At 37.1% G+C, this 27,352-nt stretch overlaps 2 protein-coding genes across 3 annotated transcripts; one reads left to right on the forward strand and one right to left on the reverse strand.

The window, feature by feature from the left end:
• Positions 1-1,284: 1,284 nt before the first annotated feature.
• Positions 1,285-16,268, reverse strand: CMC2 (C-X9-C motif containing 2). 2 transcript variants are annotated; one of them, XM_059824929.1, is made up of 4 exons: positions 16,188-16,268; positions 9,402-9,534; positions 5,023-5,094; positions 1,285-2,848 (listed from the first exon to the last, which is right to left on the reverse strand). In XM_059824929.1, exons 2-4 carry the CDS (start codon positions 9,480-9,482, stop codon positions 2,774-2,776), a joined length of 228 nt encoding a protein of 75 aa, XP_059680912.1. In that variant the 5' UTR covers positions 9,483-9,534; positions 16,188-16,268; the 3' UTR covers positions 1,285-2,773. The 2 variants fall into 2 exon arrangements, with proteins under 2 accessions (XP_059680912.1, XP_059680911.1); XM_059824928.1 differs by having other exon boundaries at positions 9,402-9,538.
• A 276-nt stretch (positions 16,269-16,544) lies between these two features.
• CENPN (centromere protein N) lies at positions 16,545-25,475 on the forward strand. The gene is made up of 12 exons (XM_009817001.2): positions 16,545-16,696; positions 16,916-17,105; positions 18,273-18,318; positions 19,079-19,135; positions 19,555-19,631; positions 20,933-21,109; positions 21,824-21,925; positions 22,483-22,540; positions 22,976-23,088; positions 23,738-23,861; positions 24,160-24,263; positions 24,766-25,475. The coding sequence occupies exons 2-12, from the start codon at positions 16,935-16,937 to the stop codon at positions 24,865-24,867; spliced, it is 1,131 nt and encodes a 376-aa protein (XP_009815303.2). The 5' UTR covers positions 16,545-16,696; positions 16,916-16,934; the 3' UTR covers positions 24,868-25,475.
• The last annotated feature ends 1,877 nt before the right edge of the window (positions 25,476-27,352 follow it).

Here is a 27,352-nt window from a genome sequence, read left to right on the forward strand (position 1 = left end):
ACCAGTACAGTGATCTTTGCAGGCAGAGCTTAACACCAGAGCAAGAACTAGCCCTGCTGTACTTACATTATGCTGCTGCTATGCAGCAGAATCGTTCCTTCTACTGGGGGGGCAGGGGGGAAGGAAAACAAGATGTCAGCATTCATTTCCCAGCAAGAGAAAGTACACTATTGATAGTGTTACCAGGTGTATCTGGTAGAGCTGGAGAGATTTTGCTGGGTAGTTACCAATCTGTACTCCTCCTGTCCATGTATTCTAGACTTCTGTTGCACTTGAATATGGGAAAACCTCACTGCTGTAGCCAGATCCGTGTTATAGCTGCCATCTGCCTTTTCTATTTCCCCCTTCTTCACTTTCCCACATGAAGCACCGAAGAACTTCTCACACATGATGCAACACAAAATTCCATCAAATTGGTTTTTCTCTTCTCTCTCAAATTTGCTCTTTCAGAAGGAACGAGGAAGACGCTTCTATACACAAATGACATTACAATAAAGTGTCTTCAGAGTCCTTATAGATAAGGTTTATTCCACCCAACATGTCCCCTACTCACCACTCAGCTCACTTTAGGAAACAAAAACCCACATTTACCATTTCACCTTTGCCCTATTTCTCTGTCAGAAAAATCATTATTACACTAGTGCTTCTCAGCTTCAAGACCAAATTAGCAACATAACCCCTCTCAAAAAAAGGAACAAAACCACAGGAATCAATGGGTGATTTCGTATCACACTACTAGTGGACAATTAGCAAAGAAAAACAGAAGGATGAATGCGATCATACTTTCACTAGCTAAACAAAGTTTATCTGTAAAATAGATGTATTGCTAAATGTAGTTCAAGCTATCAATAGAAATTGTGCATGCCATTTGGTCTTTCATTCATTAAGCGCACTGATCTTTGAAAATATGATTCTAACTAATGAGCTGTGTTAAGTGGCTCTTGGATTCTTATTTTGTTGCTATTCTAGTGAAAGATCTGGACTCACAGAAGCTGATGAAAGAATGAAAAGCTTCAGTGTTTCTGCACTCAGGTATCAGCTTCTCAACCTAATCTCTAGGACAAATCTCTATTTATTTATTTACTTAAAAATTACAAGGATTACCAAATCCTATTTAAGAGCTTGCCTGAAGTAGCTTTTGTCACCATAAATGGAAGAAGGATCAAGGATGCAGAGTTCCCAGTTAGGGAACTTCACTTTTAGGGAACTTCACTATAAAGTACTCTTCAAAAGTACTCTGAACAATACCAACGAAAAGACTGCACCACTTCCAACCACTCAAGTATTTAATTCAAATAATGCATCATTTACTTGTTCTAAGACAGCAGACAGCATATCGAAAGATGCAGAAACAATTGCTTCAGTGTTTCTTGGAACTTTCATTGAAAATGTTTGTGGTTAAGTTTTACCAATGTAACTGGGTCCATTCAGGTACTTAAAAATCAGTAAAATTATTCTCTCTAATGAATCTCTCAAAATAGATCACAAAATACAGCTTTCTTCCAAAAACAGGTGCATGTATTAATTTCAAAATGGAGTGTCAACAGAGGTTCTTACAACAAACCGTAGAATTCATTGTAGAATAGACACCCTTTCTTCAAAAGGTTTCAAGACACTTAGTATATTTGGCTCAATAAAACTCTTTTTTTTTTTGTCTTTTGTTGCTAGGCAGAACAGAAAAGTAATTTAAAAATAAGGTGAATCCAGCAGACACCCAGAGAAGCAGCTCCATCACTGCACAAACCAACGTATGTTTTAATATCAAATATTCTGAATTCAGAGACTTGTCGAGGACTTTCTGCAGGTTGATAGCAAATAAACAGTCCTTGTAGGCTAACGAGGCAACTTGGTTAATACAATACTACTTGACTTGCCTAACTGAAAGGCAAGTTACACTTCCTTTCACTTCAATGTGAGTTTTCCCTCAACAGCAATAGTCATAACTTGACTTCACCTTAGTTCTTCCACATACTCTGGTACAATTTAGCTTGTATTTTTGGCAGCACTCCCTTTTCAAAAATCACTCAGCACACATTGATTGTACTCAACAAAAATCAAGGCAATGCTTTGTAAATCCCTGGAAATGTTCCATTCTGAATTTCTAAAGCTGCTCACTTTGGGTATGATGAACAAATTTTCTTACAACAGTCTACACTGTATGTATGGTTGGCAGGAAGGATTTTTAATCTTCTCAGTGGAAGACGGTAGTTTCATCATTTTAGCTCCAATAAAAATACTAGAACTCCAATTATTACTTGATAGGCAATTTTCAATTTCAAGCCACATCTGTTTAAAATTTTCTTGCTAATTCATTTAGGCAGTGTTATCACAACATTACAAAAAGTGATGGAAAAGTCATTCAGTGTTTTGCAAAAGAAAAAAAAAACAGAAAAAAATATGAAAGAAAAACTGCTAAACACACAGAAGTAAATGCAACGCAACACAAGGTAGGGAATATAGCAGCCTTGAATATATAATACTCCACACACGCTGATTCCTCATTGCTTAACAATGATAACAAAACTATGCCAGAACAAAGACTTGCCACAATAGTTTTCTTTTAGAGGTCAAAAATTAAGTTAAGTTGTGAGTCATCATTTATTATTTTTCTTTCACATTGTTTGCCTTTCTGGGAATGAGTATGTTTTAGGTGCATTTATTTTTTCACCATTTCACAAACCACAGGCTGAGCATTGGTGACGGGAAAGAAGTATTCTGTCAACTTTCAGCCGAGTGTCCCTATTGAGATGCAGCTGTCCAACTACAGTACAGCTCACTTCTCTGAGTTTTTGTGAGCATTAATTAGCCTCCGTCGCATCGCCTGGTTCCTGGCCCTGTTTTCTTCATACTGGAAGACAGGTAAGGAAATTAATATATCAGCTGTTATCATTAAACTGATAAGTAAAATTTAAAAGCGTAGAGAGTATTTATTACTCAGGAGCAGAAACAGTATCTTTGACTGATGCATTAGAAATGCAGTTGTTCTTAATATCTATGTATGGTTCATTTTTACTTTGACATTAACATTTATTTGTTTAAAATACATGTTTCTAAGTTTGAGGTTATTAAGCTAAAGAGTATTAGAACATTCAAATTAAGCTAAATTAAGCTAATTATTAAGCTGAAGAGTATTAGAACATTCGAATAAGATTCAGTTAATCTTATGGGGAAACTTAATTATACAGCCATCTTATGTACAACAGCTACACTTCACACAGGAACTAGGAAAAAAAGTTGCATTGGTGCTATTCTAGAGTACAGGTCAGGCTCTTTTCCTTTTAAAAGATACTGATCAATCTAAGTGTGTCTGCCTTCTGAAACATGAATTTGTCATCACAGACTTGGTCTATTTTTGATCCTGGTCGTTAATTATATGCACAGATAAAGTAGTATACCAAGATGAAAGGAACAAAGGCAAATTTGTGTTGAATGAAGGCAAGATGTTTTGGGGGTTTTTATGGTTTAAAAAAGAAACACAACAGAGATGGGACTCCAGTGTAAAAGGGAATCAAGAAAGCCTTCACAGTTTAGATACATGCATAAAAAGACCGTGCTTTCAAGTATTCCCCTGCACTAGCAAAAGCCTGAAGACTGAAGAGCCTAACTTTCTTTCACTGCAGCCAAAAAGGAAACCTTTTCATGGCTAAAAGAAATGAAAAATTAAAAATCAATGCATGATTTGGTATGTATTTCATGAGAAGCAAATTATTCTTGGCCTTAAGTTAGAGCACATATTTGTTCAATTTTTTAATAATTTGCATCAAGAATAAAACCCAAGTAACCCACAAATACTCAATTCTCTATAGAATGTAATAAACTACTAAGCAAATTGATTTTGGAAAGGATTTGCAGTTTTTCACTCATTACACTGATTGGTTTATAACTGAAATAATGGCCTGAAACATTACTTAACATTTACAGAATGCTTAACTTTTTCCCATGCCAGTTATTTAATTTTTCAATAACCCATCCATGTTTTTACGTAGAATGAGAACAATGGATCTTTAAAAGCTACATCTGTACCTATTCTATGCTTGTGAACAGCCTCTCAGGGGCTTCCTTGTAATGGCATATCAATGTAGCCGTATTTTAAGAAGGCAGACAAATATAGCCATCAAGAACTCCTTTTAATGTAAAGGCTTCAATGGAACAAAGAAAAAGAAGATTACATGGAAAGAAACTTTACTTCATTATTTTCCAGATCTGTGCTACAGTTTTTACAGGTGGTAAAAAATGGTATTTGACACAAGCAGATGAAATTAATTCCCATAAACTGACAGAGGTAAAAGAGGGGCCCCAAACTGTCCTGGCTATCATGCACTTGAAGTCTCCTTTTTTACACACAATTGTGAAATTTATGTCAAAATTAGTTAAGTACAATTTCAAGTTAAAAGGTGTGTGAAAAGTTCATTTATACATTTTGTCATGTAGGCATGACAACCACAAATATAAAGACCAGTTGATACTCTTCTGAAAATGTGCCCATTAGCTATTTAATCTGCTTAAAGTCCTGGAGTCTTCCATTCCTTCATATCTGCAGACGTAGTACGGCAACGAGCAGGTCCTAAGCAGCAATATTTTCAATTAGGGCCTAACTCAGCAACTCATCAAGTAGTTTCAGTCAGCATAACTGACTTCAGTAATAAGTGTTAGACACGCAGAAGTGACCATTACTGCTTTATATTCTGTGCTATGCAAATACCACTACTAAAAAAAATTTAAGAAAAAATCAGAAGAAACCTGTGAAGTGTCAGTTCCTATTTGCAATATTTGTTTAGTTAAAATGTGTGTTTGCCTATTTTTGTATATCCAAAAATAGACCATGCCATTTGTTAAAGCCAGATTTTACCTGACAAATTTATCAAAAAAAGTTTCAGTTTCGTCTCAAATGCCCACTCCAAAATGTGCTTAAATTTCAAGGCCTATTTATTGATTCGTTCTACTTAGTAAAAAGCAACTCTATTTCTATCCCATGGACTTTTTTTTATTAAGCACTTAACTCGTAATAAACTTGTTTCTTACCTCTTTCTTTAAGCACTTCCGCATCTCACGGTCAATATCATTGCAGTGGCCAAAAAATTTCAAAATGTTGTGCTGATAAGTTAGGGAGAGAAAAAAAAAATTACAGTTCAAAGGTTTCTTCCTCTGAAGCTCTAGATTTCTTAGAAGTCACTTGTATTTTGCAACATATCCTGGTCTTCTTTTCCTTTTCTCTTTTTGTGAAAAATGATGCTTTGTAACTTTTTTACCTAGTAGCTAGAAGTTAGAGCTACTCCTGAACCTCATTTGAACCACCCCCACCTTGCTGAAAGTTGAAGGTAGTCACCATGTTGTATAACCAGACTAAAATAGGATACCTAATCTGAAGCTATGAAGTCTAAATGTAGAACATACATTTTATTGATCTAGAAATCAGTCTTACAACTTTAACTCACACTAGCTTGTCTAATGTACAAAAAAAAAAAATTCTTAACACCAGTTTGTGATACAGAAAGATGTTAGGGAGACCTACAGGCATCCTGTAGAGGTAATGTCCTCTGTGCTTTAGTTTTCATTATTTCTTCATGACCTAGAGAGGCAAAGAACTTGAGGCTACATCATCCCAACCACATGAAGAATGTGTTGTTGGTCCAAAAAAATGCAGGCACTAGGCTTAAATGACTGAAATGTTAGAAACAGTGTAAAAAACAGGGGATTAAGTTTCTCCAGATCTTGAGGTCAATAAGTAAGATGCATTTACCATCTTTATGACACAGTCAACTGTGGGCCTTATGCATACTTAAGTTTTACTTAGTTTCTGAAAAACTGCAGGCATTGTCCTCACAAAGGCATTCCCCAGCTAACCTGATGATATTCACCATAAAAATCTGTCCTCTTAGCCAGGATTTCCTGAAGGGATTTCATATTATCAGCCATCAAACCACTCTCAGAATGCATCCTTCTAAAATGGACTACTCGTTCAAAGCGACGCTTGCTAATGTGCCACAGGATCTCCTAGCAGCATCTGGTATCAGAGCATCCAAGCAATTCAGAACACCTGAAGGAGTGGAGGTTTTAGTAGGTATTGACAGCTATACAATCCATAGAGACAATTTGACCAATCTTTTAGAAAACTAATTAATATTTAAAAAAAAAAAAAAAATCACGAAGAACAAAACAGATGAGAATGAAGTCACTTCCGTATTTCAGAGGGAAACGTGCATTTCTGTAGCTGATGAGCAGTTGGATGGATTTATACAAGTAATATAGGAACACTATTAAGAATTCAAACAGTGGACAAGTTTTCAGCCAAAAGAACATGACTGAAAGTAGGAGCAGGTTAATAGAGATTACAACAAACACTTAACCATAGCAGTGCTATAATTAGCTTGTTTATACTTCTCTGCTTTATAAAGGGCATCAGATGACACTCTGAAGCAGTTGCATGTGATAAATGGTCACTTTACTGCAAGCTGATCTCGCTTTTACATTTTCATTTTAGCTAATACAGATTTAATTTTGTATTCTATTCCCGTACCTGCACATTAAATTTCAAGGTGAGCGCTCACATTTCAAACTAACTCCACTCTTACCAGTGGCATACAGTGAGTTGAATCTACATTTATTTAGCCAGATTCCTAAGCTGTCAACTTTTTGGCTCAGATTATGAGGAAAAAAGAATCAATTTCTCAAAAATGGTTATTGCACCTATTACAGTGATACGACTGCAAGACAATACGCATTTCTTTCAGCTGACACCTACAAAAGTAAGTCTCTTTAAAGCACACACGTGGCACCAGAGTGGAGTTGTTTGGGAAAAAAAAAAAAAGAAAATCAAAATAATGACATCAAATAGGAATCCCATTAACCTCTCCTCACTAGATGCAAAACTTGATATAATGGGCAGGTTCTAGATTAGGAATAAAGTAAATCAAACTGACTTTTGTGAAAATGCACACACAGGACACCCAATTAAAAAATAATGCTTTTCATCCCTCAGAAATATTGATTTAAATTGTAGATTAATGTTCTTCGGACATTTTGGCATTATAACAAAACAGCAGGTAGTCACTGATAACTGATTAAGGTCACTGACTTTCCAGATTTCAGTTATTTCAATTCTAAAAGAATATTTCAGTACATTCCCCTTGAATTTTAAACGAAAAGGTACTGCTTCCTTTCAACTGAGTGTGAAAGAAGCGGTCTTCACCCTTTCTGTTCTGAGACTGCTAGCACAAATACCCTCTCACAGTTGAGCACAAGACTGACAAAAGTAATTCCTCTTCATGTAAAGATCAACTTCAAACAAACCCAAGAGATTATAATCCTGCGCATGACTGTATTATTGCTGCTCCTAGTTCCTTCATAAGTCAAACTGGCAATAGATTCCTTTGAATCACTGCTGCCAAGGAATTCAAGTACACCTTTTAGTTCAGTTCCCTCTTAAACTCAAGGCAGTCTAATAAACTACATTATACAAAAAGCCTATGATACTTGTGTATTAACATTCATTTTTATTTTAAAAAAAAAAAAAACCAAACCAAAAAAAAAACCCCAAAAACACAGTCAACCATTACTTTCAAGTAGTAAATTAATATTTCTGGATTTTCTAGTCAAAACTTAGAAAGCCCAACTATGTATGTACCAAAAAGCAGGACAAATCTGCGTATATTTTCTTTCCTGATTGGATTTGTTTTCACAATTATGAAAAATTAATGACAACATTTTAATTTTATATTGCCTATGGAAGTTTTATTCTCCTCTTAACCGATAGTAATTTTATTTGGCAATCCTTTTGATACTATAGCAGTTAATGTACAAGGAGAGTCTTCTCACTTAATTCTAGCTACTGAACACTTTTAGCTACATTACAACATTAAAGTTGTTTCAAAAAAAAAAAAAATCAACTAAAAAAAAGAAAAAAGGAAGTCTGTACAATCTCTCAAATTACCTAAAGCATTTTTAGGCACATTAAAATTTTAGAACTCAGAAAAAAAGCATAACTCTTACACTTAATACAACTCCTAATTTTAAAGGTTGGGGATGTTCTGTACAAGACCTTTGTATCTTAGGTTTAAAAAATTTAGACAGTGCATAGGAACAGACAGTCAATGGTACAGAAGTACCACCTATAAGATGGCATCAACAGATTCCAGCGAGCTTACATTTCAAGATATTGCACTACAAGTGCCAACAAAAACCAAGTAAATGTTGCTGAACAAACCTGGTACAGTATTGCAAGTGAATTTAATATTAAAATTCTGCTGCCTTCATTGTTGTAATTTAGAAATCATAAGAAAGTGTAGTACCGCAAAAGTGTTTTAATATGTTAGTTAGCTACTTTAAAATCTGCAAAAATGTTGTTATCCCTCTGTCATGCAAAACATCTCTCACATTTCATGTATTATCAGCCTTGGTTTTCTTTCTGTAATGACTTTTGCAAAGAAAAATTTAGAATTCTGCTAAAAACCGTAAAGCTAGCGTATATATTGTCTTAGAATCTATGGATAACTGCATTACAAAAAAAGTATAAACATCACATCAGAACATGGAGGTGAAAATACTGTAGACTGCACGTAATGGTGTCAACCACTGTTGTCACATTCATATGCAACATTTAAACATATTTTTGTCTCAGTGGAAACTACGAAACTGAACTTTTTATGCACTAATACAGAAATATATCTGTACAGAACATCTATTTAGAGTATATCAGAGAACTGGGAAAATAATTAACAACATTGCAACAATGCTGCAGGTAGCTTTCATTGCAGGGGCTGCCTCTTCTACATCTAGAGGTTTACTACAGAGCAAATTAAAAGAAAGGCTTTTAAATGAGTGACATGAAGATTCTATCTTCTTGAAGCAATGAAGAGCCTTGAGAAGCCTGAAGACAATTTGGCATTTTACATCCTTGGGTAGGTGCCTATTAAGAAGATGGAAGTCAAACAATAATTTGCGTTTAGCTCTCCAAGCACTGAATGTAAGGCATGCTGCGTGTCCACATCCCCATCAACACATCTGCTTATAAACGGACTGAAGCATCTGCCCAGTGGACAGGTGGAATATGGAAATGCTGTAAGCATACAAAAAGAGGGCACTTCAAGTAGCTTTTGTTATTGCTTTTTGAGGGTCACACAGTAATAAAAGGTGCAGAAGTTATTTCAGTTCTTAAAATAGGTCCATACTTGTCAAGCTGTAGCACAGGAAATCTTAAGGCATGTTTTATTTTCTAAAGAAATCACTGGCAAAATTTTACACACAGTTGTCAGATAGCTCTTCAGTGAAAACACACTAGCTACATTTCATGGCTTCTGCCTAAAGGAGGTTTTTCTCTCTATGATCATATAATATTCTCACTAATTTATCTGACACTTATTTCCCCAACCCACCCACTCTTTTCTCTGCTCAAAACTCCTTACCTCCTTGTGACACTTCTTGAGCAGACTGATAACTAGGTTACATTCTTCAGTGTGCAGATGAGGAGACAGGTCTGGATGCATCTTTAGTTAGGGATAATTTTAGTAGTACAAGGACCAGAATCTGAGAACACTTCTACCTGCCAACATTAAAATATGAAATTATAACTAGAAAGTTTGAGTTAACCACATAAGATATTATCACACAGTATTATTTTAACAAAAAATATTTTAGATCAAAATGCAGCTTAATATGTATAATTTATATTACACAGTTAAAGCAATTAAAACCAGCACATGTCTGTTCTTCTACACAGCCCAAATGTTAAAAGTTAACTAGAAGTTTACGTTCTTTGCTATCATGGACATGAGCATGCATTTAGGATTTTGATTCAGGGACTCCCTAGCAGCATTAATCTTTCTTGAACTGCAGATTATCTTTTCGCTTTCCTACTTCACTTTTCTTCTTTTTAGCTTTAAAAGAGCTAAGTATATGTAATTTTCTTTCTACCTTCTACAAAGATTGGTCAGAACAGGAAGCACAATGATATTTCATTACAGCACTCTGAGAACTGGCATCTTTTTTAGTTCTCTGCATGGTTTTTAAAAAATCCTGATCCAAAGACAGCATTTAGGTTTCCCTCGAGTCTTCTCTTTTGAATGCTAAAGCAGCCTAGGTCCCTTAACCTTGCCGCATATGCGAGCTGTTCCACCCTCGACTCTCTTAGTTTCCCCTTTGCTGGACTCGGGTTTTTATGATCTCTGTTAGCCTGTGGGACCCAAAGACGAACACAGTATTTCAGACGTGGCCTCAAGACTGCCAAGAAGAGGGGAATAATAACAACTTCCCTTGACCTGCTAGCTACACTTCTAACGCAGCCCAGTATGCTGGCAGCTTTTGTTGCCGCAAGGGTGCACTGCTAAATCACGTTTTAACTTCATGTCAGCCAGGACCCCCAGGTCCTTTTCTGCAGGGTTTGTGGTGCAGGAGCAAACTTAATCCTAGAAATAAATTTTTATATTACCTCCCATTTAAAAAAAAAATTCCCAGAAGTCATTTTCAAGATCTTTTGTTGAAAAGGATGAAAGCATCATATGATAGTAGCTGAAATAAGAGGACATCTTTGTTGTGAAAGACCACTTCACCAGGGAGGGAAGAAGAAAAGTCCCATTCATATCAGGACAAATGGGTTCATCGTGACAAAATTCTACCTGTATGACCCATACTGCCACTGAATTAAAGAGAAGCCTTTTTTTGTTTGTTTACTTAGTATTTTGTCATGCCCCCTCCTCCCACACAGATCACCCTGCTAGTTGCCATACATCAGGCAAATACCACTCCAACTTGTACTAAGTAGCCATTGCTGTTTTAACACTCCAGCCAAATAGACAAGCTAAATACTAGTAGCCAGTGGTCAGATTTTACAATTGCAGAATCCCATTATCCAGCTGCAGTGCTGGCAGCTATAATCTACACTGCTATCCCTAGAATACTCAAGTAATATATTCAGCTTGAAGAATATACCTAATATTTACCCAATATTTCCTATCGTGTTCAGCTTAACAAGAGTTACATTCCCACACGCAAACTAAATTTTAAAAATCCAAACAGATTTAAAAGCCTCTTGAGACCCATGAGAATATGTTCCACGTACTGTTGCAAACACATGTAGGTAGTAATTTCTTTCAAAAATCTTCCCCCATACTATCTGGAAGTCTAATATTACACTACATATACTCTTAGCACAGAAAAAGTTGGAAACTGTACAAGTTGCTTAAGCATTCTATTCAACAAATTAACAAATGAACCTTTAGAAATATGACAGCAGGAGCATGACTGTAATAGTAAAGTGATTAAGAACCCTGCTGTGTTATTGCCACCAGCTTTTGATTGCATGCCACACAAAGTCAATATGTTTAAAATTTATCAGTAGATTTTTTTGATAGCGCTAGAGTTAGCATTCCCTTGAGAGGGTGACCTGCTCAATGACTGCGCATTACTTTAACATGTGTGAACGCAGCTGATTATTAAATCTCTTCATCATTCAGCCTCCAACCGCTTTTCCTAAAACTGTCATCTAAGCTGGCTGTCCGAGAAGGAGAAAGCAAGACCAGCGCCCTCATAAAATAGGTAGCATGCATATCAGCACAGGCCAAAAAGTCAAGGGGAGCATTTCAAGGAAAGATTAACTATTTCTAAACTAAGATTAGTAATCACTGCCATTGTTTACAAAATTACTCTCGGATAAAGTGGATGAAAGCTATCAATGCCACAAATAGATAGGTGACGGAGGATTTAATCAATTAAAAGCCTTCTAACAACTCACATGAATTTTCCAATGGCACCTCTTGCAGGATAGATGCTACAAATCAGAGGTCCTAACTGTCACACCAGCGCATAGATCAGTACCCCTGAAATTCATTTTCAAGTAACATTCAGTATTAAAATGTTTCAAGTTCAATTACCAGATATGGCACTCAGTTCATGTAGACTACAATGGATTAAAGTAACAAAACATCTTACAGTGGTCATGGAAGGCTTACCTGGAGCCTTTCAAGTACTTTTGAAGTTCATGACTGAACAGTGTTATCAGTGCTCAATATTCTATTTATGTTTAGAAGTGTCAGATTAGACAGTGATTTGTAAATGATCAGAGAAGGCTAAAATATTTTTGCTGGAGGGGAATGACTCTGACACATGAAAGTTTCAAGAGTAACAAAAACACGTATGAAAAAAGGACAGGATGAGCTATTGATTTCCTTAGTTTCTTTTTAATAATGTTCTAATCTAAAATAAAAGATAGCAAGTTGCCATCTTATCAGCATTTAAGTCCACATGGACAGAATTTTATGTAGGCGGTAGCTCATAAGGAATCTAAGTATGAAAAAATACTGGGGAAAAAAAATTGCAGAAAAAAATTGGGAATTAGCAATATAAATTGCTCTGAGAAAACCACTAACAAATGCTGGATAAAGAATGTCAAGGTAAACACGCAATTGCTGGAGAAGAAATACTAACAGTAAAGTATTGAGAAAATACAGGAATTGGCTTTAGGAAGAAAATGGACTGCAAAATACTAAGCAAACATTAATATCTGAAGCGAATATTTGGAGAGAAGTATTTAGATGAACTCTTTACATAAAGGCACTGACATATTTCACCGGGTTGCACAAAAGTGGTCCGCCCTTTAATGTGTTTTGTATGAGATTTTGAATTCTGCGCAGTTTTTCCTTCCTTGTTAAAAGTTACACTGCATATGTATCTAAACGATTTGGTTGAAATGCCTTAAGAACTAACTGCAAATTTCTATAAACTATTAGCTTCTGAAGGTAGAACACATGGATAAAGATAATTGATCTTTCAACTTCCTTAAGCAGTTTCTAAATCTACGCTATCCTTCAGGGAAAAAAAGAATTAAGAAGTTGTCTCGTTCCAGTATCATGTTCTGTGTAGTTTATCTTAAAGTGGGAAAAATAGGCGATGTTCTAGCTTTATGGTTTCCAACATAAACCAGATTTTTTGGGGAAAAAAAAAAAAATCAAAAGCCTGAACTTAGAAATTCTCTGACAATGATACTGAATTTCCAATGCTAATATTTTGTTTAGAAAAATAATACTTATAATTCCCTGCATAAGCAATCCTGGACACTAAGCGTATCAAATTGCTAAAGATTTCCTAACAGGAATCAACATATACCTTGTCAAGAAGTGATACTCATCCCTAATCTAAAAGCTGATCTATATACATGTTGAATACATTAAATATTTAATATTAATGTGCAAAAGGAACCTACACATATTATGGAATTCACAATAAAACCGCAGACACCTAGCAAGTAGGCAGAAACCAAAAGGCTGTCCCAAAAGAGCAGGCAAGAACACCACCCATGTTATTCACACTCCTGTTAGACACCAAAATCTAGGATAAAGTGCTAGTTTCTCCTCCTGACCTCCTTATGGCAAATAGCAGTAAAAGGAGCCAGCCGTGTGGAGAAAGAAGGGGTTTGGTACATTCCCACTTCTTTCCCAACTGAAGCGTGAGATCAGCATGTCAGGAATCCAGGGAAGTTCCTTTCTTCTTTTCTCAGAATCTCCCATAAATACGAACTAACCAGTTCCCTGATGCAGAAGGAAAACTAAATTAGGTTGCTTTAGTCTCACTGATTAGCTTAATGCTTAATATTTCCATGTTTGGGGGACAACAATGAAAGAAAGGTTTAAATCTAGATAATTGTTTTCCTAAGATGCTTTTTCCGTATTTCATTAAAACATGTTAGAAGACTATTTCTTACACCAAGTTTTGCTAATTTTTCCATTTAAAAAGTTGCACACACAAGTAATTTAATTTTTTTTCAGGTTTCTAAAGTCAATAGTAAAAAAAAAAACCAAACACAAAACACGAATTCACATATTGCTCAGAAAAATGACTTCTTAAAGCAAAATGCAAATCCTTGTGTACCAACCCTGAAGATGAAAAATTGCATCTGAGCATCTACATTGCTAATCATTAGGCTCCTTAACCAGAAATGCAGAACTTGCCTTCTACGCTACAAAACACAGACGTTTCCTGCAAACAGTCAAATAATACCCACAAGGCGGCAGCACGACCATGCAGACAAGAACACGTACTAACAGAGGAGGGAAGGGTGACAGACCTGCAAATTCCAAGAAAGCCACTGTATCACTCACCCTGTGTAACATTTACTTTTGCACTTCATTTTACTGCCTAATTTGTGTAAGGCCTGACATTTTGGTTTAAGTTCTCAGTTACATAGTATGGTTCTGTTTAGCTTTGGAGAAAAATACTTATAAACCAACCAGCTCTTTGTTCACTCAAATCATGGGTATTTTCTGCAAGATTATACAAAGTTTAGCACAAAAAAAAAAGGATTCAGCTCCACACCTAACCGGTTGGTGTTACCTGAAGATATCATTCATGTCACTTCAGCAGAAATTCTAAATTTTTTTTTATGATAACAGCTTAGAATACTGCGAAGATCAGTCATATAGTGAAATGAGAAATCACAGTTGATGAACACCATTTCAAAAAGCCTAGGGAACTCTGAACGAAGGACTCTGTTTCTAGCTTTCAGTAACATGGTTAACATCTTCCAGATCAGGATATTAAAGTATCATTCTATGCTGCTACCCTTAAGGTTGTAATTAGGCACATTGAGAATGACCCCTAACTTTCCAACGTTTCCAAGAAGTTTAGCCAGACACCTTCACTTTAATAAACCAAGTTTAGCTATATCTTATAAAAATTAGTCACAACCTCTTGAATGTCAGTCTTGAAACCTAGGCACTTGTTTTCCAGTATTACATATTAGAATGTGGGGGGCAGAAATGATTTAGATACATATCTATGAAGACATATAAATAGTAAGGAAACGCAAAAGGAAGGGGAATTGTCTACTTTTAAAACGTTTTTATATTATGTATATTATGTAGATGTCATTTACTTTCCCTGAACCTAAAGAATAATTGAAAAAAAAAAACCTTAATAAGATTCATACTAATTTTAACTGTCTTCTTACATGACCACTTTCTGCCAACAATTCAACATCCCTCACATCAGCAGAATGAGCACTCACCTGCTGCTTTGAATAGTAAGTATCTGATAAAACTACATGATACCTGATTTCATACTTGGTAAAGCAAGTTAAGAAGGTGTTAGTGCTAATGAATAAAGCAAGTTGAACACCAACTTGATATTCAAGTACTTTCTACAGTTTTATTTCTGGCTAAAATAAATGATCAAGTAAAGCACAATAAGGCATTTTCACCTCCTGGTAATTATTTAAGGTCGTATTCATAGAACAAATGTCAGCACAGTTACAGGACAATTAGTGGAATATTTTTATTAGAATATGCAACAAGTCTGCAGCAAGTCACACTGCACAATATAGCATTCTATCACAAAAGATTACTTAAGCAATCACTCTGTTCCTGCTATGTCTATGAAGATGAGACTGTAAGGTCAAGAAGGACAAGACCCAGCCAGTATAAAAGTAAAGCATGTTGAAGATGAGGTGCTGTCACCAAATTCCTCTTTTGCAAGCTGGTCTTGTTACTTCAGCTGCATCCACCAGACCAGGCGTCATTTCATCGCTATTTCATTAACTTCCCAATCAAGCAAAGCAGAACACTATAAACCTACCACTGCTAGCAGAATTTCCTGGCTTACTGTAGAACTGCTTTTCACCTTCTGAGAGAAAGGGATCAAGAGAATCACGGTCCCCTGATCGAAAAGACGGGACCTCATCCCTCGAGCAGCAAGACCCCCTGAAGAAAAGCACTTGGCAAAAAGTAAACACTGTTAGCATAGCACAGCTTTGCTAGCAGGTGGAAAGGGTTGCTATGCTGTTATCAACAGTTATGGCAGGAGAAGAGGGCCACTGAACTAACCCAACGCTGTTGTCAGTCTGTAGTTTCTCAGTGCTCCCAGAAGTCCTTAAAATAGTGATGGGATACACACAGACGCGAGGAAAAGCAAGCTTACAACAGTCGCAATGGAGAGCCCCATGTTCCCGCTCAGAACGGCCCTTTCAAAAGCCCTCCTAGAGCCCTGAAGGAGGATGCGAGATAAGCAGAGCGTCCCAGAAGCCAGAACCGAGCTCAGGCAGGGCACGGCAGAGCTCCCCCAGAGCCTGGCGGTGGGGCCGGGAGGGAAAGCAGCGGGAAGCCGATCTCCCCACATGCCCCTCTTTTCCTTCAGGGATAGAAATGAGCAGCGCTGCCCGCTCGGGTCTGGCCAAAGCCTCCCCTCTCAGCCATCCTCGCACTTACTCCAGTCCCCAGAGGACAAGCCCAGCCACGGCAGGCCGGCACCGAGAGCAACACACCAGCCGCGCAGGACCGGGCGGAGGCGCGGGTGACCCGGGCAGGCCCGACCGGAAGCCGCCTCAGCGCACCCGGCAGCCGCGGGAAGAGCCCTCACGGCGCCGGCTCCAGCGCGCGGCGGGGCGGGAGGCGGTGCGTCTTGTGATTGGGCGGCGCGGGCACCGCGCGGAGCCTGATTGGGCGCTTCGAAAGGCGGGCAGTCGTTGGTGGGGCGCGCGGCGGGCGCGCGGGAAGGGCTGGTGTGCGGCTCCGCGGGCGGGCGGGCGGGCGGCTGCTGCTGCCGCGGTGTGCGGTGGGCTGGTTGGGTCGCGGTGCTCCGCTCGGCTGCGCGGTTCTCTTCGCGCCCATGTCCGCTGTCTGAGGCCCCCTGGACGCTCATCGGACCGGACAGGCAGTAACAGCTGTGGGTGAGGGCCAGCGCCTCATCCCTCTCCAGAAGCTCGCACCAGGCCTCGGTCAGTGGCGGAAACTTCTGAGGGTGTGGGGAAAAATTATTGTAGAAAGTGTTTTAACTCGCTGTCGTTGGTGTCTGCTGACATTTGTGGTAGTGCTACGCTTAGGACTGATGCCAATGTTCTGCTACTTGTGCCAGGGTGCAGCTTTGTACACCTTCCAAAGGGAGCAGGTCTCCTGAGCCTGCTTGTGCCTTGCTCTTAACTTCTTTAACGTTTCAGCTTTTCAGGTGGTTTCATCATGGATGAAACTGTTGCTGAGTATATCCGAAGAACTGTACTAAAAATCCCACGAGATGAAATCAAGACAATGCTACAGAAATGGGGCTTTCTCTCTGAGACACAGCTGCAAACCATAAACTTCCATCAGATAAAGGAGAACATTTCTCAAGATGTTGTTCAACTTTGTGAGGTAATCCTTTCCTTTGGGAACTGCCTGTCAGTGACATATGGGATGCATGTTGAAGCATCATCAAAAAATTATTCTTGGGAAGAAATTATTTTCTTTGGCTGTAACGCAGCATCAAATGGCAGTTTGTAGTCTAGAAAATGTAAAGCTGAGCTGGTAATACCATTAATTTTGTCTGATTGATAGGAGTGCAGGATTGACCCTTACTTACTATGGAAGTACATGTTTTGAGCTCCAAGTTCTACAAGGTAGATAAAAGCTCAGTGTCTTAAACCTTTAAGAAATGGGTGTATTCCTAAATTGTAAAATAAAGGCATTGATTGAGAAGTCTACTCATTACATAGTGCTAATTTAAATCTATTTAGTATGGGTAATGAAAGCACTAGTTTATATCTTTTAGGCTTTTCAGATTTTTTCAGAAAATTTCATTGGCCAGAACTACTTCTGTTCTGCATACTGTAAGCAAAAAAAGTTTTCTGATGTCCTCCTTATATACGCTGATTTTGGAGTAACAGGAATCTTTATGTGTACTAGGAGTCTTTATATATAGTATCATAACCCAGACAGATACAGTTATTACTGATATTGCTTAAATTCAATAGCTTTTTGTATCATTTCCTTTGAATTTCATACTCAAAGATTAATTACATGGTGTGTAGATCAAACTGCACGCAAGAAACCGTGAAGTTACTCTTGTAAGATAGCAAATGTCATATTTTAAAATAGTATTTGTTTCTGAAACATTCTTATCTGTAAGAAGTAGTGTCATAAAGTTTCTTAAAGATCTTTGCATACTGTAAAGGTTAAATAAGGAGGAACCCAGCATGTTAAGATTCCTGAAAGTGAAATACTAGTTACTGTTGCGTAACGTCATGAATACCCATTAATTTTATTTTCTAATTGCTTGTGCATCATACTATACAGACAACATTCTTCTTGCTGCCTCTGCAGAAACACTCAAACCTTGCTGAAATAGTTTTTGTTATTGATTTCTCAAAAGTGTATTGTGTGCACATCAGGACCAGGTGTGGTGTCTCTGAGGAAAGTGTACATGCTGTGGACTTCAGGGCAATGTAATTTAAACTACCAATACTCAGATTTTTCGCTTGCTAAACAGTGTGATAGAGCGTTCTGGACTTGCAGTTCACCATGCACTGTTATTCTTTCCAGGAAAATTCTGCAGACATAAAGCAAGCAGCTGTCCTAGACATAATTTGTAAGTAAAAAATGAATAAAAAGAACATCTTTATATGAGTAACCTGATAATGCCCTTAATTACATAGCAATTGCCCTAGTGAAGTACAGATGCATTTGGTGTAAACAGATTACATTTTAGATTATGAATCTTACTGGATCTGACCTTTTTTAAAAAAAATTTTCAAAAGCTCAAAATCATCAAAAGCATGTTTGCTTCTCCTGAGGTCTAAATAGAAGTAAGCTGTGGTAAGCCGCATCCAGCACACAGTTATAAATGTAGAGATATATGTTTGTCTCCAGTATGCACTGAACCCTAAAATCAGTAATATCGTGCTCCAATAGGGAGTGACATAGGCAAAACTATCAGCAAATACTCCAGGTGGAACTCAACTCCAATATTAATTCACAACTTGATTATATAATAGTTTAAATCTTCTCAAGGTTTCTTCTAACAGTCTACACTTCTTAGTTTGAGTTTAGACTGAGTTTCAGTCATTTTAGGTAAAAACCTTCTTTAAGCACTGAACCTCAGGGATACCTCTTATTAGTAGCTTAACTGAATTACAAAAAATCTTCCCATCTCTCTTAATAAAAAAACTATTTTGCTTTTAGGTTTGCTATGAGTGGTAGTTTAAGAATGCTGAATAAATTATATTGCATTATCAGAAGTAATCTTTTTTTTAAAATAACCTAGTCATAAAAGTATTGTAAAATTATTTGTTCCTTTAATTACAATTTGATAATACATTACATTATTAAGCAATTCCTATTTTTCTTAGACAACCACATCTACCCAAACAAAAGAGTGTGGAGTGTTTACCAGATGAACAAAACAGGTAAAGTGCCTTCCCTTGCTGTAATCTCAGAGTTCTCAGCAACGTACTGCAGAGCTGCCTCATACCATATATTTTAAATACAAATATAGACTAGTATGGATTTTTTCAGTAGAGATATCTTTAACATTAACTATAGTCTAGTATGGATTTTTTCAATAGAGATATCTTTAATGTTTTTAGAATACTTTTGATTAACTTCTCAAGCAATTATTACTAATTAGTAACTACTAATTAAATATTAACTTTTTCTCTATATAGCAATAATGAGGCTCAAATTTAATATGCAGCTTTTCATATAAGGCTATTCAACTTAAGCATTTTCTGCTAAATTTTGCTTTAGCAAAACTGTAAAAACATGTCTGAACTAGTTCTTGTAAAGACAATTCTTGGTTTTGGTTTTTTTTTTTCTTGTGTAACAGGGGAAGAAACGGAATTTTTTGACTTAACAGATTTCAAAAAAAAATTTAAAAGACGACTTCGGTCAGCCTTGAAAAATGTAAGAATAAATCCATTCTAAATTTGTTACACAGCTCTGATGTCAGTAGATTGTTTTCGTAACTTCAGCGAGGTATTTTTTTTTCTTACAGTCTGCATCAAAAATTAAATGGAATTATTCATTTGGGAATGGTAGTAACTGCATGTGAAATAGGAAAAATGTATTGCAAAAATGTTCTAGCAACTTTACATTTATGCTTAAGTGAAATAAAATGTAAGTTTTCCTTAAAATATGACAGACTTCAAGAAAGGCAGTATGTTTATGTTTTCTATCAAATCTCTGCCCTGTTTGAGTGTGCATGTTGCCTAGGTAAGTTGATATTGCTTTGTCCTGTTTCCCTATAACAATACACAAACAACAAAAATCGGATCAAACAGAGTACAGAGGGAATTTCAAGTAGCCAGTAAGCAGGACAAGGAAGTTCAGTTATTATGACTTAGATTAGATAAGTAGCAAAATTGTATCAATTTCCTTTTAGTTCTGGTTTTGAAATGATATTTTGTGATGGCTGTGAGAACCTGGCCCTGGTATTTCATTACATTATAATGACTGAAAGACCACTGTCAATAGCAAGAAGCAATTCTAGACTACAGAAATGAGCATGGTAAGAAAAAAATGGAAAGTAAGTACTATCATCTCACTTTTTTACTAGGAAATTTGCAGAAGCCTTTTCTTGCTTTAGCTCACCAGCTTCCTTTAAGCAAGGTAATAGAAAATGCCTCTGGCTAGTTAGCTTTTCACTTCTTGATGCACAAAGGATTCCCACTGACAACAGCAGAGGGCAACAAACACAAATCAGACTAACAGATAATCAGTTGCAGTTCATATAACTTTATTATAATAAAGTTTTGCAATATTTTCATTTAAAAGAAAAATATCCACAAAAACTTTGAGAAGTGATGTTGGTCCAGCAATTTAAACAGTTTATGACCTAGCTGGAGTGAAAGCTTGACTACGTGTGCCTCAGTCAAAGGGAGGGGTGGTTTTTTTAAAGGAAGTTTTCCGACTCCTAAGTCACCCAGATTGAGTCAAGGTGAAATGAAGTAACTTGAGGAGCAAATCTACAAGAACAGGAAAGGGAATCTTCTTCAGATTTCTGATTGTGTACTCTTGAGCAGTGATAAATATTATATTCTTTGATTTAAATACAAACCTGACCACACTAGTGGGATTTGTTTCTTATTCAAGCAGTGGTGTACTAAATTATATTTGGGTCGTGTGAACGCAGGGTTACGAGGTAACAAAATCTTTCTGGACACCTGAATGTGCTGCTAAATCAAAGCTTTTCTTTTTCTGTCTAGGTCACCATCAACTTTAGAGAATATGAGGATAATGCAATCTGGATTAGAATTGCCTGGGGAACACCATATACAAAACCAAACCAGTACAAAACCAGCTATGTTGTATACCATTCACAGACTCCCTATGTCTTCGTTTCTGCCTCCGTGCTTAAGAGCAACTTGCCTCTGCTATGTCAGGTAGAGAATAAAACTGTGTAGACCCTGAGTTCACCACAGTCATGTAGAGCTATAATTGTGTTAGATGTTAAGAGGATGGGTAACGATTTGTCACTTAACGTCATTTACTAATTTACATAGTCTTTTTTTTCCCTTAGCTTGTGATAAAAATGGGGGAAAAAATAATCTTTGTGACCTTTGTGCATCGTGAATAAATTCAGTTTATTGGAATTTTTGCTGACCTTGTTCTAATTTCTTAACCAAGTGTTAGTATTCAGTTAAATTGTCTCTTAGAAGTTGAAGACTATTATATCAACATAGTTTACTTCAAGAACTAAATGTATGAGCTTCTTAGGGAATGCTATATTAATCAGTTTTAAAAGAAATTTTCTGTCAACTCATGGTGATCAGCGTCGGTAGTCTTTCACTTTTCTCTATTTAGCAGACTTCTGTACTAGTAATTTAATTAACTTATTAATCTGTTTGGGTTTTTTTTCAGCTGATAAGGCTGTAGGGCTTATATGGTTAATCCTATGAATGCTTTTAAATATTACCCTAAGCTTAGTAACAGTCTTCTCAACATTTTTTCAGACATGGGAATCCTCCTAGTTAAAGGGCGGTTGCTTACCTCGAAACAAAAACATCGCAAAGTCTAGAAATACTATTTTTTTTCCATGTTATAAACACAGTAATGATTAAGACTGATGTTAAAACAATTTCAATTTTTATTTAAAGGCCCTGGTTGTTGCTTCCAACTACCATGACATCCGTGAAATGGAGCTTCGAAGTCATTCTTTAAACTCCCTTAAAGATATTGTGTTTAAGAGATATAGCCAGGTGAGCCACTTCACAAGTACATCCTAAGATAAGTCTTGCTTTTTGTTTCAGGCCTAGTTCTCACCCCCTCGCAGGGGAAAAATTCACCTCTTCCAAGAGACCATCAAGTTAAAATAATATTGAGCTACTGAGGTGGACAGCCTTTCATTAAGGTAACATTACAATGGGGATGTAATTACTTGGTATCCCACCTACTCTTTCTTATTGTTATTCCTGATGGTTAAACTCAGTCTAAAAATTGTATGAACAATTCAGTCCTAGGATTTTTTGGCATCATTTCGCTAGGCTTCCTAGAGCAATGAGTTGAAGGCTATTAGACTGGGCACTTAACTCTGCTCATCCATGTAAAACTTGTAAATAGGGAAAGGTTCACAAATATCATAAGGCAGCCATTCTTTTCTCAAAATAAAGCTGGGCTTTCTGACTTCCAGTAATTGTCAAAAACTGGAAGAATACTCACTTTCAGAATGAGAAGTAAAAAGAAATCTGGAAAGTTCTACATTCTCTAAAAGTGGCAGTGAACTAAAACCTTTTTTTTCCCCCCTCTCTCCATTTAGAACTTCCAAACTTATTGTCCGAGACCTCTACAAGAAAGGAATGTAGCACCAGAAAGTGGTATGTATATTTTAAATTAAACGGCAGTTTGAATGTCATTACTGCTGGCTTCTGAAATTCGTAATAGGCAATGTACATGTGTTTACATTCACATTATATTCTCCATCCCTGGTGGGGTGCCATCGGGCTGGCTGTCACTAGGAGAGGTAAGTATTTCCCCATGACTGTTGTCGGACACAGTTATGAAACCAAAAATACCCAATGCCCAGCATCTCCTTTCATATTAGCTTGGGTTTTTCTCTTGGTGAGACCTGAAAATATAAATGATGGAGACAACTAGCTTATGAAAAAAAGATCGTGATGAATTCTCAAAAATCATTATTTTCAGATTTTTCACCGCAGTAATCACCTGATCAGAAAAACAGTGTTGTATCACCTGACAAAGTTGTCTTTCTGTTTTATCTCTTCTCTTCCCTACTGTTTTTTTCCCTGCAGCAGATTTAAGGATAATTCAAGAAAACAGACATGAGAAAGAAAGAATACAGAGGGTGAATCGGGAAGTTTTTGGTGATGGTCCCCAACCACAACTCGAATTTGCACAATATAAGGTAGTAAAAGCAATAAATTTTGTTTTGATGGGTTTTTTTATAATTTTAACATAGTGGTAGCAACATTAAATTGCAAATTGAGGATATATTAGATTTTTTAAAAAAAATTTTAGGGGAGAGATTTTAAAATAAATTAGTTAAAAGTATCTTTAAGAAACAGATTTGCATTGAGATTGGGTCAGACTACTAGATCATGTTTCAGTCTTTCAGCCTTGTGAACTAAGCGTTTTGACTTGTTTTTGCAATAAAGGTAGACTTATACCAGCAGTCTGTTGAAGCGTGAGAAATTAGGGTTATTTGCCGTATGTACAAAGCTCACACACTACATATAACTCCATAATTTAACTTCTTGGATGATGCATGGATTTTATCTGATGAACAGATATACTGGAAATCCTAAGAGATACTTAATGTTTTACAGTATTACTGAACAAGCTGCCTCTTTCAGCAGAAAACTATTTACCACATGGTGGCACCCTCTGATTTTATTAAAATATTCCTCCAGCTGGAATCATGTTAACATTACAAATAATAGACAAATAAGATACAGTCTTATTACATATTATATTTTTATGTAATGTTTAAATAATAACATAGAAATAAAATCTATTCATTGCTTATACTCCCTGGTTAAATTTTGTGTTAACAGCTTGAGACAATGTTTAAAAGTGATTCTAAAATGGATGTTCTGGATAAAAAAGAACCATTCAGATGTATGGTCAAGTTTTCTAGTCCACATCTTTTGGAATCGCTGAAATCCTTGGCACCAGCAGGTAAGTGTTCCAACTCTATAAAATGGAGGAAAAATCTACAGTTAAATATTTGTGTCATCTTAGATTCTGCTTGTATCTTGCATAAGGGAGAACCTTCATAGTTTGTTTAGAAATACATAGAAATTTAGTAGAATAAAAATGTTACCACTATAAAGACTTATGTCTAAATACATACCAGCTTGTTCTTAGAATTACTACCTCGTACATAGATACTCAAGCTGCAGTTTTTAGTTTTATAACAGTTATGAGGTAAATATTGGTTGAGTTAAGCTGTAATTATCTGTCTCTCTCTCTCCAGGTATGGCTGATGCACCGCTTTCACCACTACTTACATGTATACCACAAAAAGCTAGGAATTATTTTAAAATTAGAGAGAAAAAAAGTTTATTTCCAGGAAGCTTTGTAAGCCCTTAATTTAAAACTGATTCATAGAGAAATATACAAGTCATTTATTACTGGTATTAATCTAAATAATCATAAACTTTAAACCATTTTTTTTTTTTAAATAACTTATTCTTTCATAATACCTTAAAGTTTTTTCCAAATTTGTCTTTTAACAGAATAGTTAGCCCTTTCTTTAAATAGTAAAAACCTGTTAGTGGTAAAGTCTAAACAGAGATCATGGTTATTTTAAATTTAAATGTGATGACTGCTATTAACTGTAGTTTTAATAGTATTTGTGAAGTTAAAGCTAGCTAAAGTTTAATAAAAATACAGTAAGACAGCTGTAGCTATTTGGTTTACTCTCATAGCTGTAGGTGGCTAAGATATTTTAGGTGGCCTTATTTCGGCTGCAGTTTCAGCAGAGTAACAGAATACATGCCCCATTTTGAACGTGTGAATAGTCCCATTGAAATAAGCGGGACTACCCGTCTGCAGGTCAGGCATGTTTTTATCTTAGTAGATGAAGATTATATTCAAAGACCATTACAGGGCATGGGGGAGAAGGGACTCTTGGAATATAGATGTCAGCAAGAAGTTTCCGTCCAGCTTTAGCGGATACTAATTCAGATCCAGAGTTTTTATTCGCCAAGGGCAAGAGCCCATAACCAATACTTAAATAAAAAAAAAAAAGAAAAATCTGTGTATTGGTGTTAATGTCTTACAAAATTTTCTTAGAGGAATACAATGAAACAGACAATAATTTTCTTTTGAGGAAGTCCATGGTTTAGAATATTTCAATTAAGATTTGATCCTACTGCAATCCTTGCACATGACCACTTTTTTGTGCTTGGGGACATACAGATTGCAGAATCAAGATGGCAAGATTCACTAATGCAAACAACAGCTTTGCACTGGAGTTCTTTAGGGTTGGTAAATTGTGATTGGTAATTAATTATATAGGTATTTTTATGTAACTTGCTGCATCATTTTTAATTTGAGATTAATTTTATCTGAAGATTCAATTATAGTGTACAAAGGTTTCTTTTTTAATTCTGTTATCTTGAAACTTTCTGCATGTACTTTGTGTATGTGGAATTTCCAATTCACTTTAGATATGTCAAGGCGCAGAAACAGTCTTCAGAACATCATGGCACAGTGTAAATATTTTGAGAGGTTGTATGGGAATGTTTTTGGTTTGAACTGTAAATAAATGTTTAAATTAAATCTTCTCATAGAAGTTTGTTTGGCCTGACTTAGAAACATGACTTAACATATACTGATTTTTGTTTGTTTGTTTTGTTTCGTTTTGCAGCATCTCTGTATAACTCACACATAAAAAGAAGTTAGTTTAGGACTATCTGCTAGTGATATATCTTTTAGGACTTCCACCTGTGTGATTTAAATGTTAGTTTGGCAAAATACTTAGTTAGGATTCTGAAACAATTCCAGGCTTTGTGTGATAGACACCAAGAGCTGGCTCTTAACGTCTCTCACCCATACCCTTATCGAGCCTTCCAGCAGACGGGCTAATTAAGATTCCAGTGGATGTTTCACTCTGCAACTTTTTCTCTCTAACGCTCTCTCCCAAATAACTTAAATGCCTGCGATGGTAATCATTTACCATAAAGGTAAAGTTTCAAAGTACTCTAAAACACTGTGACTACCTGGCTTGCCTCTTGTTTCTGGGAAAGGCAGTCTGCATCTGCTTCTTAACAACTCCGGAGTTGGTCTCTTCTTTAGAAAATAAAACATGCCTTAAGATTTCCTGTGCTACAGCTTGACAAGTATGGACCTATTTTAAGAACTGAAATAACTTCTGCACCTTTTATTACTGTGTGACCCTCAAAAAACAACAAAAGCTACTTGAAGTGCCCTCTTTTTGTATGCTTACAGCATTTCCATATTCCACCTGTCCACTGGGCAGATGCTTCAGTCCGTTTATAAGCAGATGTGTTGATGGGGATGTGGACACGCAGCATGCCTTACATTCAGTGCTTGGAGAGCTAAACGCAAATTATTGTTTGACTTCCATCTTCTTAATAGGCACCTACCCAAGGATGTAAAATGCCAAATTGTCTTCAGGCTTCTCAAGGCTCTTCATTGCTTCAAGAAGATAGAATCTTCATGTCACTCATTTAAAAGCCTTTTTTTAATTTGCTCTGTAGTAAACCTCTAGATGTAGAAGAGGCAGCCCCTGCAATGAAAGCTACCTGCAGCATTGTTGCAATGTTGTTAATTATTTTCCCAGTTCTCTGATATACTCTAAATAGATGTTCTGTACAGATATATTTCTGTATTAGTGCATAAAAAGTTCAGTTTCGTAGTTTCCACTGAGACAAAAATGTGTTTAAAAGTTGCATATGAATGTGACAACAGTGGTTGACACCATTACGTGCAGTCTACAGTATTTTCACCTCCATGTTCTGATGTGATGTTTATACTTTTTTTGTAATGCAGTTATCCATAGATTCTAAGACAATACATACGCTAGCTTTACGGTTTTTAGCAGAATTCTAAATTTTTCTTTGCAGAAGTCATTACAGAAAGAAAACCAATACACATTTCATCTCCACCTTGGTGTAACCAAGGCTAGTAGTGGCACTAGACGGCAGTTGAGGCAGGCGGGTGTTTATTGATGGCAAGCAGGAGGATGTGCGGAGCTGGGCGGCCGGGGCTGTGCGACGAAGGCCTGGGCCCAGCACCTCCTGGCAGCTCCACACCTCACGGGGCTCTTCCCCAGTTACCGCTGGGCTCCTATCGGTAACGTGCGTTTTCTCCTTTAACTGCCGGGGAACATCTGTGCGTTGTCGGTTCTTTAAACGGGCGGTGAAGGTCAGTAAATCAATGCAAACGACCCCCCGTGCGGGGAGAGGCCGCGGCCCCCTACCCCTGGGAGGGTAACGGGGCGAGGGCCGGCACAAGCACTCTTACATGCTCTCGCTCCATGTACTTCCTCCTCTCTACACCCTCATTCTGCTTTTTCGCCGTGAAAGCCTTCGCCGTTTCCCCGCTCCGTTGCTACGGCGGCGGCGGACGGGACGGCCCCGCCCCTCCCCGCGCCCCGGCCCGCCCCTCCCCGCGCCCCGGCCCGCCGCTCCTCGCGCGGC

The sequence above is a fragment of the Gavia stellata genome, chromosome 15, assembly GCF_030936135.1.
Source record: "Gavia stellata isolate bGavSte3 chromosome 15, bGavSte3.hap2, whole genome shotgun sequence".
Taxonomy (NCBI): domain Eukaryota; kingdom Metazoa; phylum Chordata; class Aves; order Gaviiformes; family Gaviidae; genus Gavia; species Gavia stellata.